At 37.8% G+C, this 17,581-nt stretch overlaps 1 protein-coding gene across 6 annotated transcripts in view; it reads right to left on the reverse strand.

The window, feature by feature from the left end:
• LOC131065225 (U11/U12 small nuclear ribonucleoprotein 25 kDa protein) overlaps nt 1-17,581 on the reverse strand; it is a 155,526-nt gene that overhangs the window by 69,243 nt on the left and 68,702 nt on the right. For 5 of the 6 annotated variants that reach the window (XM_057999675.2, XM_059216644.1, XM_057999676.2 and 2 more), the window contains exon 3: nt 244-349. In XM_057999675.2, the coding sequence (XP_057855658.1) occupies nt 244-349 (106 nt within the window). The remainder of the gene's footprint in view (nt 1-243; nt 350-17,581) is intronic. The other variant, XM_059216646.1, reaches the window with a different exon arrangement.

The following is a 17,581-nucleotide window of genomic DNA, read 5'->3' on the forward strand; positions in this document are numbered from 1 at the left end:
ATTCTATAATTGAGCAAAACCTTGACGAAATATTTTTATAACTGAGAACTTTATGTACTCAGAGGATATCTTCTAATGGATTCAAACTATTTAATACAAATGAAAAGTTTAAGGAAAACAGCAAAAAATCAGATAGCCACTAAATTTTCCCAAATTTCCCTGCATTCAACTTTTTAGACTAAACAAGAATCCGTATCTGAAAGAAAAATCAAAACTGCTTACAAATAGGTGCCCAGTTATTACCATGAAATGTGGCGATGTCCCATCTTTGACTGCTCCATCTCATTCACTTTCCTTGTCACTGCTGACTTCAAATCTTTCACAGACGCAGAATTTGGCACTGCCACATCTACAACATCATTGACCTAAGATTGACAACCTTTCCACATCGTACATTCATGTATCCCTATGGATCCACATTATACATTAAGAATGAACTTACATTTATATAGATCCTACTCTCTGAAAGAAATAGGACATTGATTACAAACCTATTCTTTTCATCTAGAACATAAAATGAGTCTATGATGTGCAGTCAAAGATTAATTGGTGACCTGTTTGATAAACATTACTTTCAGGTAGATCAGAAGAATTCATTTTGTTTGTTCAATAAACAGCTATCAAGCAACAAACAAAAAAGGTTACAGCAGATTGCTATGAATTTATTTGATGTTTATACCTATCTAAGAGATCTATCAGCATTACAATCAACCAGTAGTAATCTTAACAAGTACATTTCCAACAAGCTGCTTATCAAAAACTCTGAAGAAAGACATTCCTAATTCTTAAAGTTGTTAGATTTGTATAGCAACAACTTAACACATTGGTCATCTTGACTCTTCATCCCTGTTGTAAATCAGATTGAAACTCTACTCCTTTGTCAGTTGAGAGGTCGAAATGGACTAATTTGTCCAACCTTCAATGGTATTTTAGGACAGTTCTTGTAATCCAAGGACACAAAACCTCTGATTTCACTTATCTAGATTTATCCGAGATTAAGTGCAATATTCCCCCTCCCTCTTATGAGTGATCCTATTCACCTATACAAAGGAGAGTAGATTTTATAACTTTTATCAAGATAACATAAAAAAGTTATTTAGACTGATGCCATTCATATCTGATCTATGATCCTAAATTCTCATAGCAGATATAATCGTTTACTAAGATGACAGAAGAAGATAATAGATCACTTCAAGATATTGAAAGACTCTAGAAAGAAGACATATCCACAAGCAATTTGTCAGAAGAAAGCCATCTAAGTAGATCAAGAGATAAGATGAATCTTTACAAGATAAACATTCCCACTGTATGCATGTACGTATGTGTATGTGTGTGTGTGTGTATACACACATATATGCATATACATATACATTTACATATGTATACATATGTATGTATATATATGTATATATGTATACATACATGTACATATACATACATGATTCGGCGAGTCTAAGACGAATCACCCTGATCGAATTTCGAATACTCAGCCTTTGAATCTCACCAGACTCGCCATGTTCCGAACCCTAGACTCTGTTGCGCAAATGGGTTAAAAAACTGCAAAAGAAACATAAAAAACAGCATTTTAACTTGCTTCTTTTTACTTATATTTCCTCCTCCACCCTAAAAGTAACTTCATTTCATTTCCAAGCCAAAGGAGCAGGAGAAAAGAGAGTTGTGAGCCAAATTTGGATTACATTGTAGGGAAACCAACAAGGAGTTTGAGCAAAAATCGATTGTGCATCTAGAGGTGCATCTAGAGGTGTCTATGAAGGATTGGAAAGAGCTTTCTATTGATTTCAAGCTAGATTTAAGAGGTGAGTTTGTATTTTGAAGGTTTTTTTTGGTTTTTTTTGGTTTTTTAAACAAAAAATTCACTCTTCTTTTTTCTATTTAATTTCAACAGATCAAAGAAAAAACCCTAGGTGTGTTTTAATTTTTTGTTGAACAAACCCTAGGTGTTTTTGTAAAAAAATCTAATTTTATAGTTGCAAACCCTACATTTTCTATATCAATTTAATTATAAATCACAAGTGTTAATTTTTTCTATTTATATGTTATTGCATTTGCATCAATCTTGAGATTTTCAAATTGTCTTTATCTCATTGTCCCAAATCCCAATTAGAAGCAACCTGTTGACAAGTGTTTTCTAACCACACCAACATAGAATAAAGTTTCCAACGATCACTCTATCCTCTCTTCAGCAAAATCCTATGTATGCTAAGATTGTGGAAGATCATACATGGTTCCGATGGCAAACTTGCGACTTTATGATGGATATGAGCTCATTTGGCTTGATGTTTGCTGTAATCCAAGGGGACTTATGTGTAGTGAAGCAATCCTTTAAAAAGACTTGAACAAATTTCGATTTCAAGGGAAAATGGCGAATGATTTAGCAATGATAAGTGCTTTTGGAATGTTTTCTCAATGAAATATGCAGAAAGTAAATAGGAAAGGGTTTCATGAGATTCTAATCTAAATCTAAAGAACTCAAAAGACAACAAATGTTTAGGTGAAATCGACCATGCTTTGTTTCGCCAACTTTAGACAACTACACAAAGAGACGTGCAATCTTCAAAGATTATGCAAAATATTTTCATATCACCAATCAATACCATCAAGACGAACAATATTCATTTGATAATCGAAGTTAAACATACACATTCAAGAGGCTTAGTTCAACCTTACATTGCAAATAGAAATCATCTATTTGCAAAAGGTATGAACGAATGATCTCACCATGAAACAAAGTTATCTATCTCATTCATCTAATTGCTTGAAACAAATCTAACTACTAGAAGAACAGAAACCATGCAAACTTCAAACTAACACAAGTAAACACCAAAAACCAATGAATTACTCTTATTATCTTGATAGCTTATAGCAACAATCTCATACAAATTCTCCCGCTATTTACAAATGAAGGGGCGAACCCCTTTTATAGGCCCGAAAATGAAAATCAACGGCCAAGACTACAATGAGATCAACTGCTAAGATATATCCATGCAAAACCCTAATTAGGGTTTGACAAAAATGACCATATGTGGCGCCAAGTAGTGGGCATGGCAATAAATAAGGAATTAAGCCCACTTTGCATTAAATAACCCCCTTACTCCCAAATAAGGTGTCCACTTTGCATTAAATGGCCATCATTCCATGCAAAGCGTCCACTATGCATTAAATGACCATCATCCCATCAAGCGTTTAATAGATTCTCGTCCAAAATAAGACAACCATTATCTCTCTCTCTAATAGAAAATGCGATGAACCTGGTCATCACGGCCTCAAGCTCTCCTACTTAGACACTAGGCATAGTCTCCAACTTATATTCCAACATAGTAGTATCCTTTTCACACTTGGAGAAAACCTTCTCCCATCTTGGCAAATCTCCTGGGTCTTGCGCATTATGCTTGAGAACAAGGAAACATTCTCCAAATGACCTCTTGAGAAGGATCCCACGAAAAATTCATGCAGTTTGTCCTTCAAGTTGTCTATTGTCAGCTCCTTGTCAGTTAGTCTTTTGGCAAACAATGCCTCGACAATATTAAGGCTTTCCTCCTAAATTTTGTTGACCGTTGTCCTCAATAGGGCTGACTCCATATTTGATCTTTCAAAGAATTCCTTCCCAGTACTTACTGCATAGAACCAACGCGAAAAGTCATATACTTCATTTTCTCTTATGACTTCTCCATCTATTAATGCTTGTGTGGGGATTTCCATCACTGCCTCAAGACGTGGAATAGTCATGTCATGATAGATGTGTGTATCCTCCCATGAATTGTCCACACTTTCCAATCTGCCAAGGATAGCTAGGATCCTCCAGTAAAACTGAGCCAAGTCTTCAATGAATTTACAAGTCATACTAAAGACGTTCTCTACCCATTCCTTTGAACATTGGGCGATCTTCTTTATCTCTTCAAGTCTATCCACTAATTCTTTTGAAAGAGAAGAGGGAGGAACAAAAGTTGGATCTTCTTCTTTGAATGGACGCACCTTGCTTTCTTGAAAGTAGTGTTCTACAAGTGCAGCTGTGGATAGTACTCGTGGATTTTTAACTGTCTTGGATCACAACCCATGGGTCCCTTGCCTGACAATCTGCTGAACTTGCCCATTCTAGCCAACATGTAGACAATGTATGAGCTCATGTAGAAAGACTGGGACTGCTTCAAATTCCTCAACTATTCATCCAATTTATTGCTAATTATTCTCGCCCAATTCACCATCTTTATGGCATCCATCACTTCTTCAATGAAGTAAAACATCCAAGACTCGAAGATGTATGCCTGTGGACATCCCATAATCCGGCTCATCATCAGCACAAGATCACCGTACTCTTGTTTGAAGTCCATGCTAGTGAGCTACTTAGGCAGTTTGGAATGGTGAGGCTTTGGCTGTTGCATCTACTTTCTGTTGACAATTCCAACACATCTCTCTATACTGGAATCATAGATCAAAGTCACCCTTTCCTTGGTCTTGAACATCATAGATTGGAATGCGGGGATTCCAAAAGCCTCACCAATTGACTTAGTGATGAGATTTGCCAAGAGTCTGCCATCAGGTGCCATAATTGTTCTTCTCTCAACATCATAGTGTTTTACACATTCCATGATCAACTCCGAGCACTGGATGGCAGGAGGGAAACCAGTGGCTGCTACAATTTTGCTTCTAACTATCTTCTTAGCGACAACTGACGGAGGATGTTAGTTGTAACCAAATATCATTTTTCTGAATTCTTCCAACTTGAATGTTCCTCAGTCGGTGTCACTGACTTCTCTCCACTTTGAAATAATATTTATCTCGGGGAGGAATCCTTTCTGTTCATTCTTGATCTACGTTTGCCTGGAAGTGTTTGCCACCTTGCTTGACTCTGCCATTCCTCCAAAAATAAGAACTTCTGGATGATAAAAATCACACCCTAGCCGTTCTTCATGTCTTGCTTCGGCTTGAATTCTCAAAACATGTTGTGAAGAATGAAATCTTAAGCGTTGTTTAAATAGAAAATTCGTCCATCAAGTTGCTAAGTTGGTGATGAGACAATTTTAGCAACTGCATTAATTCCATTCCAATCACACTACATATTTCCTTAATGAGGGGTAGACGAATTGTCATTCCGATGGACCCCACTCGTCATAATTGACTAAAAACAAAGGAACTTCCATAATGTGTTGAGTTATGCTTTTTTCATGAGGAATATTCCATTTTTCATGCTAACAACTTGCCTTTCACACGTTTCTTTCTATCGTGGGCACATATGAGATATCCTGAAGAATTTCCTTGCCTTAGAAAAATTTCATGATCTTTTCTTTCCTTTCCTAGAGGTGGGCGCAATCCTGAGGTGAAGGAGGAATTTTGAATGCTTTTGCGCCAATTTTGTTTTGGTGGAAGAATTCTTCTGGCTTGGGCGCATTCTAGATGTGCTGAAGGATTTCCTTGCCATTGACATTTTGTTTATTTCCATGATCTCATGCAAACCTAGGCATATTCCGAACATGAAGGAATAATCTTCTATACTTAGCCATTTTCATGATTTCCAAGGCCTCAGGTATGCATGGGTGCATTTTGGCCCTAGAGGAGAAATTTTGCTCGCGAGGAGTAATCCTTCTCGACTAGGAATTTGCACCCCAAGAACCTGCCTGGGCACATTTGAGGGGTTAGGGAGGAATTTATTCCTCAAGGAAAAATCCTTCGTGCCTTGGGATTTGCGCCCAAGGAGGTGTTGATTTTATTGCAACTATGGTCGGAATCCATAGGCCTACATATCACAAAGGTTGTGATTATATTATTGTTGTGAAATAATATATTATATAATTATTATATTATCATTATTATGAGATGATATAATTATATTATAATTGTGAGAATAAAATTATACTTATAATTATTGATAATATAATAATATATTGATAGTTAACATTATATTATATTAATTAATAAGAGTGGTGTCCCTTGGTGAAAGGGGCACCTCTTGCATATATATTTTATGAGATATGTAATCTCATTCAAGGATAATAATCAATTGAATAAAAGGAATAATATACGATGGCAATATGAAAGAACTACAACAACATGGTATCAGAGTAGGTTCTCTACCAGGCCTATGAGGTTTGAGATACAACAAATAATACGTCTTATATGGATAAACAGTGATTATCTCCAAAGAAGTTTTTTTTTAAAGTGCTTAAATCTCTATATAATACTGATCTTAACAACGATTCAAGAGATAGCGACTATGGTGCAATAAGAACAGTGTATACAGATAAGATAGCAGCGATCATGGATTTTAATTACAAAGAGCGATGTTTGAGATATACAAAGTAAGCGATACCTAAGACAGAAATATATATACAAGGGTGCAAGCAAATCTGTAAATAAACGAATGATTCATGAGACTAGCGGCAGTAATATAAATAGATGAAATACATGACTGCAACACAAAATCGAGCCTTTCAGATTACCAGCATGGAATTCTACTTGTGAAGTATAGGAGTCTTTGAACAGCAACTTCAGAATATTTATGTGCAGCGGAGACTTCATAAACAATACAGACGATTCATAAAGTGAGAAAATAAGAAATTATAATATCAGTGATATTATTACCATGAAGCAAAGAAATAGCATTGGATATTTCACGAATGGTAATGCAAAGAAAAGCCCGATCCTTATAGTGGTAATGTATAATTTGTTAAGTGTGATCCGTCTTAAATATACAAACGATTCAAAAGACAAAAAGGCAACAATCTTATAATAACCAAAGCTGTGAACAGGGATATTGAACACATACTAAACAATTCTATGAATAAGTAGAAGAACATTCGGTGCATATATCATATTCAGAAATATATTAGAGAAGAACGACGTGAATATTATACAGCAAAGTATATCACCAGGTCTGCGTGAATATTACACAACAGAAAATATAACCAAGTGTGCATGGATTATATACAGCAGTGTGTGAATAGAACGAAGCAAATAATATAACAAGGCATATAACAGGGGTGCATAGATATTCAACAGCGGTGCATGCAATATAGTCAGAGATCGGGATATATATAACAGTGAAGCAATGCGGACACTATACTGCAGAATATGGTTATAAATAATGAAGCTTTGCACAAGTAAACCAAAGCAATCGACTGACATGGTAATGTGAAAAGGAAATGCAGCATGAACAATGATGCAATGAACCTCTATTTAGAAGAGATGCAATTTGTATTAAAAGGGGAACGTGTTAAAAGAGGTGCGATTATCCAAAGAGGATTAATAATCTGTTCTCAAAGCATTGTCATTTGTTTAATACATCAAAGGGATATTATTTTGGCTGACTTATTAAGATTTACATAAAGACAAATATTAATATTGGCGTAACTATTAATATTTGCCAGAAGTAATTAGAGAGGCTGGCTCAGATAAGGATCTCTTTCTTTATAATAAGATCGACCAACATCAATGGAGACAATAATATTTTAGCTGAATATTGTTGTAGTGTGTGCGTAATATTGGTGGGAGATGATTATTATTGTTGCTGAAGCTTATGTGGTAAATGCCATCCCTTTCCCAGGACATGGAACTCTCCATTCCTTCTTTTGGAACGCCACACTTTGGAGATTTACAGGTTGCTGGGTGTGATAAGTTGTTCATTATATGTATGCCGATGGAAATAAAGTAAATACTATGTGTTAATGATAGCACTGGGCAACGCTATGCAGTAATACATTTCCAATATACTTTTTGATCGCTACAACACTGAAGGTAGCAAAGTTGAGACAAGAGGGCTCTCCTAGTGAGAGGGAGCGGACTGCAAGGTGATTTTGTTCTAATCTTAGGATGGTCATATTCCTATCTGGTCTAGGGCTCGATCTTATGACAGGAGGTCCAAGGTGGTATTGGATCTTGCACTTTCAGCCGTATGTAGATCATACCAGATGATGAGAGTCTCTTGGAGCAAGGTATCTTCCATGATTGGAACCATGTGAGCATGGTACGCTTCCGTGACAGAGGGAACAGTTAAGAGGATGTGCTTCCGTTGACATCTGAGGATCTTGGTCATATTGGTTCAGAGGGAGTGGATCATGTCAACATGGTTTCTTTAGTGATCAGTTAGAGGATTATGATTCATGGGATGGAGTCCCATATAAGTAGGCTGGAAGCCCTTTATGCTAATTCCTAGGTCATGATATTCCTGGATAGATGGATACTTGGTACACCAAGAGTAATGCAGACTCTAACCTTGTATTTCATGAAAGGTCAAAACATGTGGAGTTCAAGTATCATGATATGGTTCATGATTAGTATCATGTGTGTGACTCCATGACAATTTTGGTTCAATGCTTGATGAGCCCCTGTGAACATTATTGTGAGGTGACAATCTCTCAATAGTGAACACTTGTACATCTGATCATCATCGTAAGGTGACGATCTTATGATATTGATTGATCATACCATTATGATGGATATCATGGGACGTGATATCTATGGATATGTCATAATGGTTTATATCTAGTAGTAATATCTATGGATATGTCATGATGGTGGATATCATGAGACGTGATATCCATGGATAAGCCATAATGGTGGATATTACATAAAGAGATATTCATGGTGGATTTCATGTGACGTGAAATCCGTGGACATGCTATGTAGTAAAATCTTTAGATAAACCATAATGGTGGATGTCACGTGAGGTGATGTCTATGGATATGCCATAATGGTTGATATCACATGAGGTGATATCTATGGGGAAGCCGTAATGGTTGATATCACGTGAGGTGATATCAATGGAAAATCCATAATGGTTGATATCACGTGAGTTGATATCTATGGAGGAGCCATGATGATTGATATCACCATGAGGTGATATCTTTACTTTCCTCATATGGGTGTAGTCATTGTGGTTGACATCACGATGAGGTGATATGTCTTGTGCAGCTGGAAGTATCCTCCCTAGTTGAGAGGGAGTGTTGAAGATAACATCAGGAGGACGAACCGGAAGATGTCAAGTAGGATTCCATCCTAGCTAAGAGGGAGTGTCGATTTTATTGTAGTTGTAGTCGGAATCCACAGGCCTACATATCACAAAGGTTGTGATTATATTATTATTGTGAGATAATATATTATATTCATTATTCTGAGATGATATAATTATATTATAATTGTGAGAATATAATTATACTTATAATTATTGATAATATAATAATATATTGATAGTTAACATTATATTATATTAATTAATAAGAGTGGTGTCCAGTTGATGTGTATTTTGTACACGACCAAACACAGAATAAAATACCTAAAGGTACCTTATTCTCTCTTGAATAAAGTCTCCGAATGCTGAAGATGTCGCGAAAAGGATCAATCGGGATGACTTCAAGGTTCTTGTTTGTAGGTTCTCTACTCATGGATAAGCTCTCTGTGGTATGATGTGATTTTGCTGGAATCACAAGAGGACTTACACTTGACGACCTAAACGTCTGATTTGCTTTGAATATTACTGGAACACATGATTTCACTAGCCTAGATTTTGAAAAAAAAAAAAAGGATGAGGGCGAGGAAAGGATCTAATTCTGACACTAAGAGTGTAAGAGCAATGAATGACCTTTGATGAAATTCTAACTAAGTCTTGTTTTGACATCCCAGGACCATCTCCACTAGGTTAGTGCGATCTTCGGAGGAAAGCTTTATGATGTTCAAATCATCAATACAGGCATAGACACCATCAGGCTGATGCATGTCAATGAAGAAGCGACAATTGAAGTTAAGCTCAAGCTGAATGATTCCAGTTGACTACACAGGGCAAGTCTGCAATCAACAAACTGCTAGTAGTATGGATATACAAATTCCACCATCAATCAAACACATTTCTTCCACTCATCTAATAACATGAAATCAAAACTGAGAAGTATAAAGACCATGGAAATTGTTGAATCGACCCATAGATTTCACCATTTCTTCAATGAAGTTTTACAAGCCTTTTACAACAACATCTTGGCAACAATCTTTTGCCTTCTCTTTCTATTCTACTCTAATTGCTATACTATTAACTGACTTATTCACTATTCTAACTATTCACCTTCTAACTCCTGACTAACTATTCTCTGACTATTGACTAACTATTCACTAACTACTTTCTATTAGCCTTTACAAAATGAAGAGTCGGGGCTTATATAGTGCCCTTAATACAATTCAATGGCTAAGATCAATTTGAGATCAATGGCCAAGATTCTATAATGAAAACCCTAATTAGGGTTTGTTACAACAAACTCAATTCTGACCAATGAAATAAATATATTAATTGGACACATGTCTTCTCTGGAATATTCGACCAATGGATAGCCGGGGTAGGTACATCGAAGTTTGTGCCACCTTTAATGAGTCAGGTACATTGAATCTGGACATGCTGAGGTGGACCAACCCAACTGGAGGAGTGATGACTAGGATGCCACCTTGTCTGATACTTGCAACTTGGTAGATATCTAATTCGATGATGCTGAGAAGCTAGCTTTAATTAATTCATCTGAAACTATCTGCTTCTTCAACGAACCCTTGCTCTGACTTCTTTTGTCTTTGATGTGCAGGATGATGATGTACCTCGCCTTGGAATGCTAGATTGGAAGAGGTTATTCCTGATGATGCTTGACCGAAGAAGGCCGTCCTTGTCGATGCTAGATCTTCTTTGTTGAGAGTCTGCTAAGTAATAGATCCTCCGGTTTTGGGTGGTTATTTGAAACCTTCTCCTTTGAAAGCCTAACTATAAAACCTTGGAAAATGTTGAAAGAAGACCGGATTTTGCTGGACAAGGGTTGAATTGTGTGTAATATCCCACTAATTTTTTTTGATTTTCAGGCCAATAACAATTCATCCACAACAAATAACCCGTTAAGGTTAGAGGAATAAGCAAAACAACCGAAAGGGAACCCTTCCACCTTTTGTTCACCGAGAGCCCAGACTGGGAGGGTGAGAGCATACGGTGTTCCGGGGATCGTCAGCATCAATAAACAAACTGAAAATTACAATGCATGGGCGGCAAGCCAGCCCCTTCTGCTTATCCAACAGGATAGAAACCGAACATCTTGGCGATAAACCGACCAAGGGAAAATTACAAGAAATTGAAGTTCAATCACTCTACCGCGTATTTCAACGGGAGGACATTATATTAAACAATCACTCTACCACATATTTCAGTGGGAGGACCAAAGCAGTGAACTTATCACTCGGCCACTTATTCAGCAGGAGGACTGAAAATTACAAATTTGTTGCATATCAGGCGACAAGCCAGCCTCTTCCACTTATTCAGCGGGATGAGAATTACAAAGATAGAACTGGTTAGTAGTACTACTACCTAACCTTACAATAATAGAAATGATAGAAGGAGAGTAATGCAGATTTCTACAATAAAGATATAAATTTCTGTTACAACCAATCTGCAGGCTGGAAACACAAACCAGCAGCCTAGAGAAATGCCAAAATACTCATAACTCCCTCATTTTACATCCAAATCAGCTCAAACCAGTCCCAAACCCCCCGTACATCATATGCAATGGTAACCAATCAAAACAACACCCCAAAAAGACCCTTATTTAATTTGCATGCATCCCAATGCAAGGCAGAAAACCCACGCCTAGCCTAGAGATTTCGATTTAGCATAATAAATTTAAAACTCAAACGAACATGCTATAAACTTACAAAGTTTATTGCCAGTGCTAGGAAGGAAGATAGGAATCATACCCATAACTGTCAGTCGCTCCAGCAAAGAGGTGTGAGCAAAAATGTGCTTCAGCCACAGGTGAAACCAGCAAGTTCCAGAATCACTTCAACACCAAGATGTCTATGGCAAAACTCTGAGAATGTAGAAGAATACAAGGCACGGCTAGGTACTGTATTTCAAGTACGAAACCGGGTAGCACTAGGGAGATGCACTCCGAAGCCTCAAGTTCTGTCGCCAATCCGACAGCATAACATTACAGATTTTCAAGATAGTCCAAATGGGAACCCAAGCCTCATATTTATAACTTCATTCTTCAAATTCAAATGACATCCCTCCAAATTCCACGCCTTGCATTTGAATTTCATTCCACTTACATGTGGACCCAAGTGTGGCGCCCATTCTCCTAAGTCAAAACTCACGCCCAAGAAGGGGGAGGACCCACGTTAAACACTTAGGCACATAATGGCGATGCAAAAGTGAAATAATATCCTTCTAAAATATTTCTCATTCCATAAAACATCTGAATTTCGCCAAACTTAGGATTAAATAGGCATTAATCCCAAATTTAATAAACCAGTAGCCAATAAATAGATTAATTAAATATTAACCTTAGGATAAGGAAATAATATTTAATTATGTTGCAAATGTCTCCCGTACTGATTATTATCACCACCAGGATGAAACTGAGCCCGGTCGACCACAGACTGCTGCAGAAATCAAAACCCTGTCTACTGCCAAAAATAGAATTGTGCCACACAGCCACTTACTAAAAATAGTAAGTCAAGAATTAATGCTCAGAAAAATATGATCATCGCGTCCAAAGGCAAAGCAAGGAGGGCCCAGTAGGACAGTGGCACCAGAATGGTCATTCCCTGACTTACTAAAAATAGTAAGTCCTCGTTTCATCGATGCTAGACCCTGATTACTCATTCCACCTAGCCTACGGGTCTCATAAATAGGCTAATGGACCACTGAAAGAGCATCAATGAGAAGGGGACATTACATTGTGGTCTTCCTTTGGATGAAATATGCCTCAATTAGCCTTTTCGCCTTCCACTAGCCTCCAACCACTCAACAATTTCTGGAAATTAGCCTCCAATCTTAGCAAGAAATTTGCTCCAATCTGCCAGAATTTGCTCCTCCGATCTGCTCTTGAAATTCGCATGAGAGGAATAATGAATGAATGATTTGAAAATGCTACAACACTCCTCTCTTATATAGGGCGCTCACCCTAATCAACCATGAGGCCGACCTAGCAAATAAAACAAAAATAAAATAAAATCCCTTTTAGAAGGAGGCCGACTTGCTTGTAAAAGCAAAGAAATGAATTTTGAGCGCTCACCTTGATTTTTTAAGTTTTAAAATTAATTCCAAGGCTTCAAAGGTGGGTTTTTTTTCATTTGTTTTAAGGCTTGGAAATTAGTTAATTAAATTATAAAGGCCTTAATTCATGCGAAATTGATTTAGCTTCCCAAATGTCTTGAATTTGGCAAATTTAGTGAAAATTGTGGACTATCTTAGGAATATTAAGGTTTGATCAAGACTTAATGAAACTTGTTTCCTCCTTAAGCATCAAAATATCCAAAGTGATGGTTTGAACCCCTTGTCTAGACTTGCTCACTTGATAAAATTGAAATTTTCTCAACCAATATTTGCAAATTTCCATGTCTTTGTATTCTCAATCTTGCAATTTGCCTTAGACTCAATCAAACAAGGTTGAATGATAGATTTTTTGATATTTTCGCCCTGGACCCTTTGGAAGGGTCAGGAGCGATTTTTCCAATTAGGTCTTGAATATCTCATTTCTTTCACTCCAAAATCTCCTAGAAGGCGAGCTTATGCTTGTTTTGACCTAATCAAGTCTTGCATTTCAATTTTTTATGAGGAAATTAGGTGAAAATGTGAATTTCGCCCTGGGCCCTCTGGAAGGGTCAGGAGCGATTTTTCTTGCTTGAGCTTACTTCTTCATCATTTTGTCTTGAATCCACCCCTCAAGGCTAGGCAAAGGTCTTCTTCTTTCACTCCATCCAAGCTTGGTTCGTTCCTGCAAGGCAAAATAGGGGATTTTGAGATTTTCGCCCTGGGCCCTCTGGAAGGGTCAGGAGCGATTTTTAGGTTTTAGGCCTATTTTCCAATCCTTTCATCTTCAAATCACTTCCATGGCATAAAACATCTTGCCTTACTCCCCTTCAAGTCATGAAAACCAAAATCTCATCTTGAAATGCAAGGAAAATAGGAGGATTTGGAAATTTTGCCCTAGACCCTCTGGAAGGGTCAGGAGCGAATTTTCCTCTTGGCATCAAAACTTGCATCCTTAGCAATCCAACCCAACTTCAAGGCAATTCAAATGTCATTTTACACCCATGTCTAAGCTTGGCCTTGCTCAAACTTTGGAGGAAAAGATAGGTTTTAGGATTTTCGCCCTGGACCCTTTGAAAGGGTCAGGAGCGATTTTCAAGTTTTGAGCATGTTCCTCCATCCTTTCAACTTCAATCCAAGTTTCACTTGATTTTGCAAGGGAAAATAGGTGTTTGAAGAATTTTCGCCCTGGACCCTCTGGAAGGGTCAGGAGCGATTTTTATTTTTGGGCTCAATTCCTTCAATCTTGATAATCATTGGCAATTTGGAGTCATTCCTAAGGCCTTCTTTAATCATGATCCACACTAGATTTGGCATGAAACTAAGGGAAAAGATAGATTTTGCTCAATTTCGCCCTGGACCCTCTGGAAGGGTCAGGAGCGATTTTCCCTTTTTAGACCAAAATCATCGTTCTTTCAAACCCAATCTTTATTGCAAGGTAAATTCTCATCTTTCTTCACCCTAGGAACAAGGTTTCAAGCTCAAACAAGGTGGCAAATGAAGTTTATGATGAATTTCGCTCTGGACCCTTTTGAAGGGTCAGGAGCGAAATTCTTCTTCCAGGCTAGAATCCATCATTTTTTCAAGGTTTTCAAACACTTCCAAAGTCAAAACATGTCCGCTTTTCCCTTCAAAATGCCTTGCAAATCAAAATTTGGTCAAATAAGGCAAGAAATGAGTCCTAGGTTGATTTTCGCTCTGGACCCTTTGGAAGGGTCAGGAGCGAAATTCCTAATCTTGGCCAAAATCCTGACTTCATTTTCACATTTCTCCATCCAAACAAGTGTTTTGCCCTCAAAGATCCCTGGGAACGAGTTGGTTCTAAGTTTGGGTCAAACTAGAATGTCATATGGAAAATTTCGCTCTGGACCCTTTGGAAGGGTCAGGAGCGAAATTCGCTTTGGACCCTCTAGAAGGGTCAGGAGCGAAATTTGACATTTTTAGACTCTCCGTCAGGATAATTTTATGGAATATAACATTTAAGTACTTATAATTTAAGTTATATTCCATATATACTTTCAGGATGTTTGAGAGTGGTTTCAGACCTCCAGGAGTTATATTGCAAAATCTAGTTTTTGGAGGATTCTTCAGTTTTCCAGACTTAGTCAAATTTCAGGATCAGGACATTCCAGACTTAGCCAAATTTCAGGATCAGGACATTCCAGACTTAGTCAAATTTCAGGATCAGGGCATTCCAGACTTCATCACTCACCAACTTGACCTAACTCAAGCAGAACCTGCCATCCAAGTGATCCCCCTAGCGACACTCGAAAGCTAAAGGCTAACAGACAAAACCCAAAAAGACCTAGAAAACAAACCCTAGAAAGCAAAAAGCAAGGGTCCCCATTTGCAATGGGGCGATGTGTGAATACGTCACAACATGTCCCTTGGTGAAAGGGGCACCTCTTGCATATATATTTTATGAGATATGTGATCTCATTCAAGGGTAATAATCAATTGAATAAAAGGAATAATATACGATGGCAATATGAAAGAACTACAACAACAAGAGGGAGTCTGAGTGCACATGAGGTGAGAGGGAGGAATTTTGGAGATTTGGAATAATCCTCCTCTCCTAGATAAATGCACCCTGTTGACTTGGTGGTCAACATCCCTTGGGGACTCGTGACATGGCTTAACTATCTCCCATGGATCGGGTTCAATCTGGCATTTGTATCGGGCGTTGATAGTTCCAGCTTTTGGCGCAACGACAAACGATTCCAACAATTGGTATCAGAGCCTTGGGTCATGGGTTCGAGTCTCCCTTTAGTGGGTGCTAAAGGCTCAGTCGGTGCTGAGGGGGAGATTGTTGACTTGGTGGTCAGCACCTTCTTGGGGACTCGTGACATGGCTTAACTGCCTCCCGTGGATCGAATTAAATCTAGCGTTTGTATCGAGCGTTGATAGTTCGAGCTTTCGGTGCAACGGCAAACGATTCCAACACACCCAAGGAGGCTAACTGAGCGCTTTTGGAGGCAGGAGAAGGAATTTCTAATTGTTGAAATAATCTTCTTGTTCTTGGGAAATGCACCCAAGATAGATTTCCTCATGCCTTGTTCTTTTTTAGGAGAATTTCCAAACTTAGACAAAATTTTGATCACCTGCTTGCTTATCTTCTTTTCCAGATTTAGAAATATTCAGGAACACTTTGTAGTCAATGCTTTGCCAGTTGCCAAGGATAGACTTTCCAAAAATAGAATTACTAAAAATAGCAAGTTCTTCATAACACCAAATTAGGGCAAACCGGGACTTAGTGAGATTTACTAAAAATAGACATTGCTAAAAATAGTTTGTTTAAATGCAAAAATTAGGCCAATCTGAGCCGTAGTGAAACTTACTAAAAATAGCACGTCCTCAAATTTCACCGGTAGCTTCCTTGAAGGATTCTCTTTTCAATGCTTTGCTCAGATTTCACTATGCCTTAGTTTACTGACTTTATTTCCAAGTCTGGAAGATAAAAACCCAAAAATAGACAATACATGCTTCCAGACTTGAGCCAAATTTCACCAAAACACTTCCAGACAGCCAAATTTCACCAAGTGGACAAAAAATGTAGGAGGTCCCCATTCAGAATGGGGTGATGTGTGATTAGGTCACAATAGGACCCTCACTAGAAAAATATTGAAATTACCCCTAGGCAAAAGAAAAGATAAGTAACTTGTTTTTATTGCAAAACAACTTATCATGGAGGACTCATGAATAGATTAAAATACCATCTTGCACATATACCAGTCCATGATGTTATTCCATGCCTACATGTCCCTCCTGAGGTTATGCATGAAGTGAAAGTGCAACTAGAGACCTTTGATTAACAAAAAGAATTGACAAAGAGGCAAAGAGAGGAGATGGCAGCCATTGGTGATAGTGGAGATTCTTCTTCCATGCCTCCATTTTGTCCATCTTCAAGTGTTGGTAGTGTTGGTGTTGGTGTTGGTGTTGGTGTTAGTGGTAGTGGTAGTGGTAGTGGTAGTGGCAATGGTAGTGTTAGCTTTGGACCTAGAGTTCATACATCTAGATTGGATTCATATATTTGCCACACACTACTTCAAGTTCCCAACCGTCACTTGAGAGCATGGGTTGGAACAAAGACATACATGATGCAGCTACACGTGCAATTGGAGACTTTTGGTACTGTTTCATAAAACTGCTTGATTGACCTAGTCAGAGTACAATAATAACTTCAATTACATGCAAATAAGGTACAAGGGTAGGAAACAAATGAGTTACTTCACCTCAATGAGATTAGTCCATATTCATATTGGGTTGCTGGGAGTGCAGTTCTTATGTTTAGTGTTGATGATGTGGTTTATTTAAAGAGGGGCACAATAGAATAGAACGTAAAAGTAACAGCATATGAAAAAGTAAAACATGAGCCATTAGAGGGGGTTCACAACATTCACATCATCACCCTCTGCTTGAGGCTCCTATTGAGGATTACATCATTCCTCAATAGCTATGATCCAATTCCACAACAACCACATATCCATTTGGGAGCTTTAGGCGTAGAAGAAATTTGTAGAT

The sequence above is a fragment of the Cryptomeria japonica genome, chromosome 2 (assembly GCF_030272615.1).
Source record: "Cryptomeria japonica chromosome 2, Sugi_1.0, whole genome shotgun sequence".
NCBI lineage: Eukaryota > Viridiplantae > Streptophyta > Pinopsida > Cupressales > Cupressaceae > Cryptomeria > Cryptomeria japonica.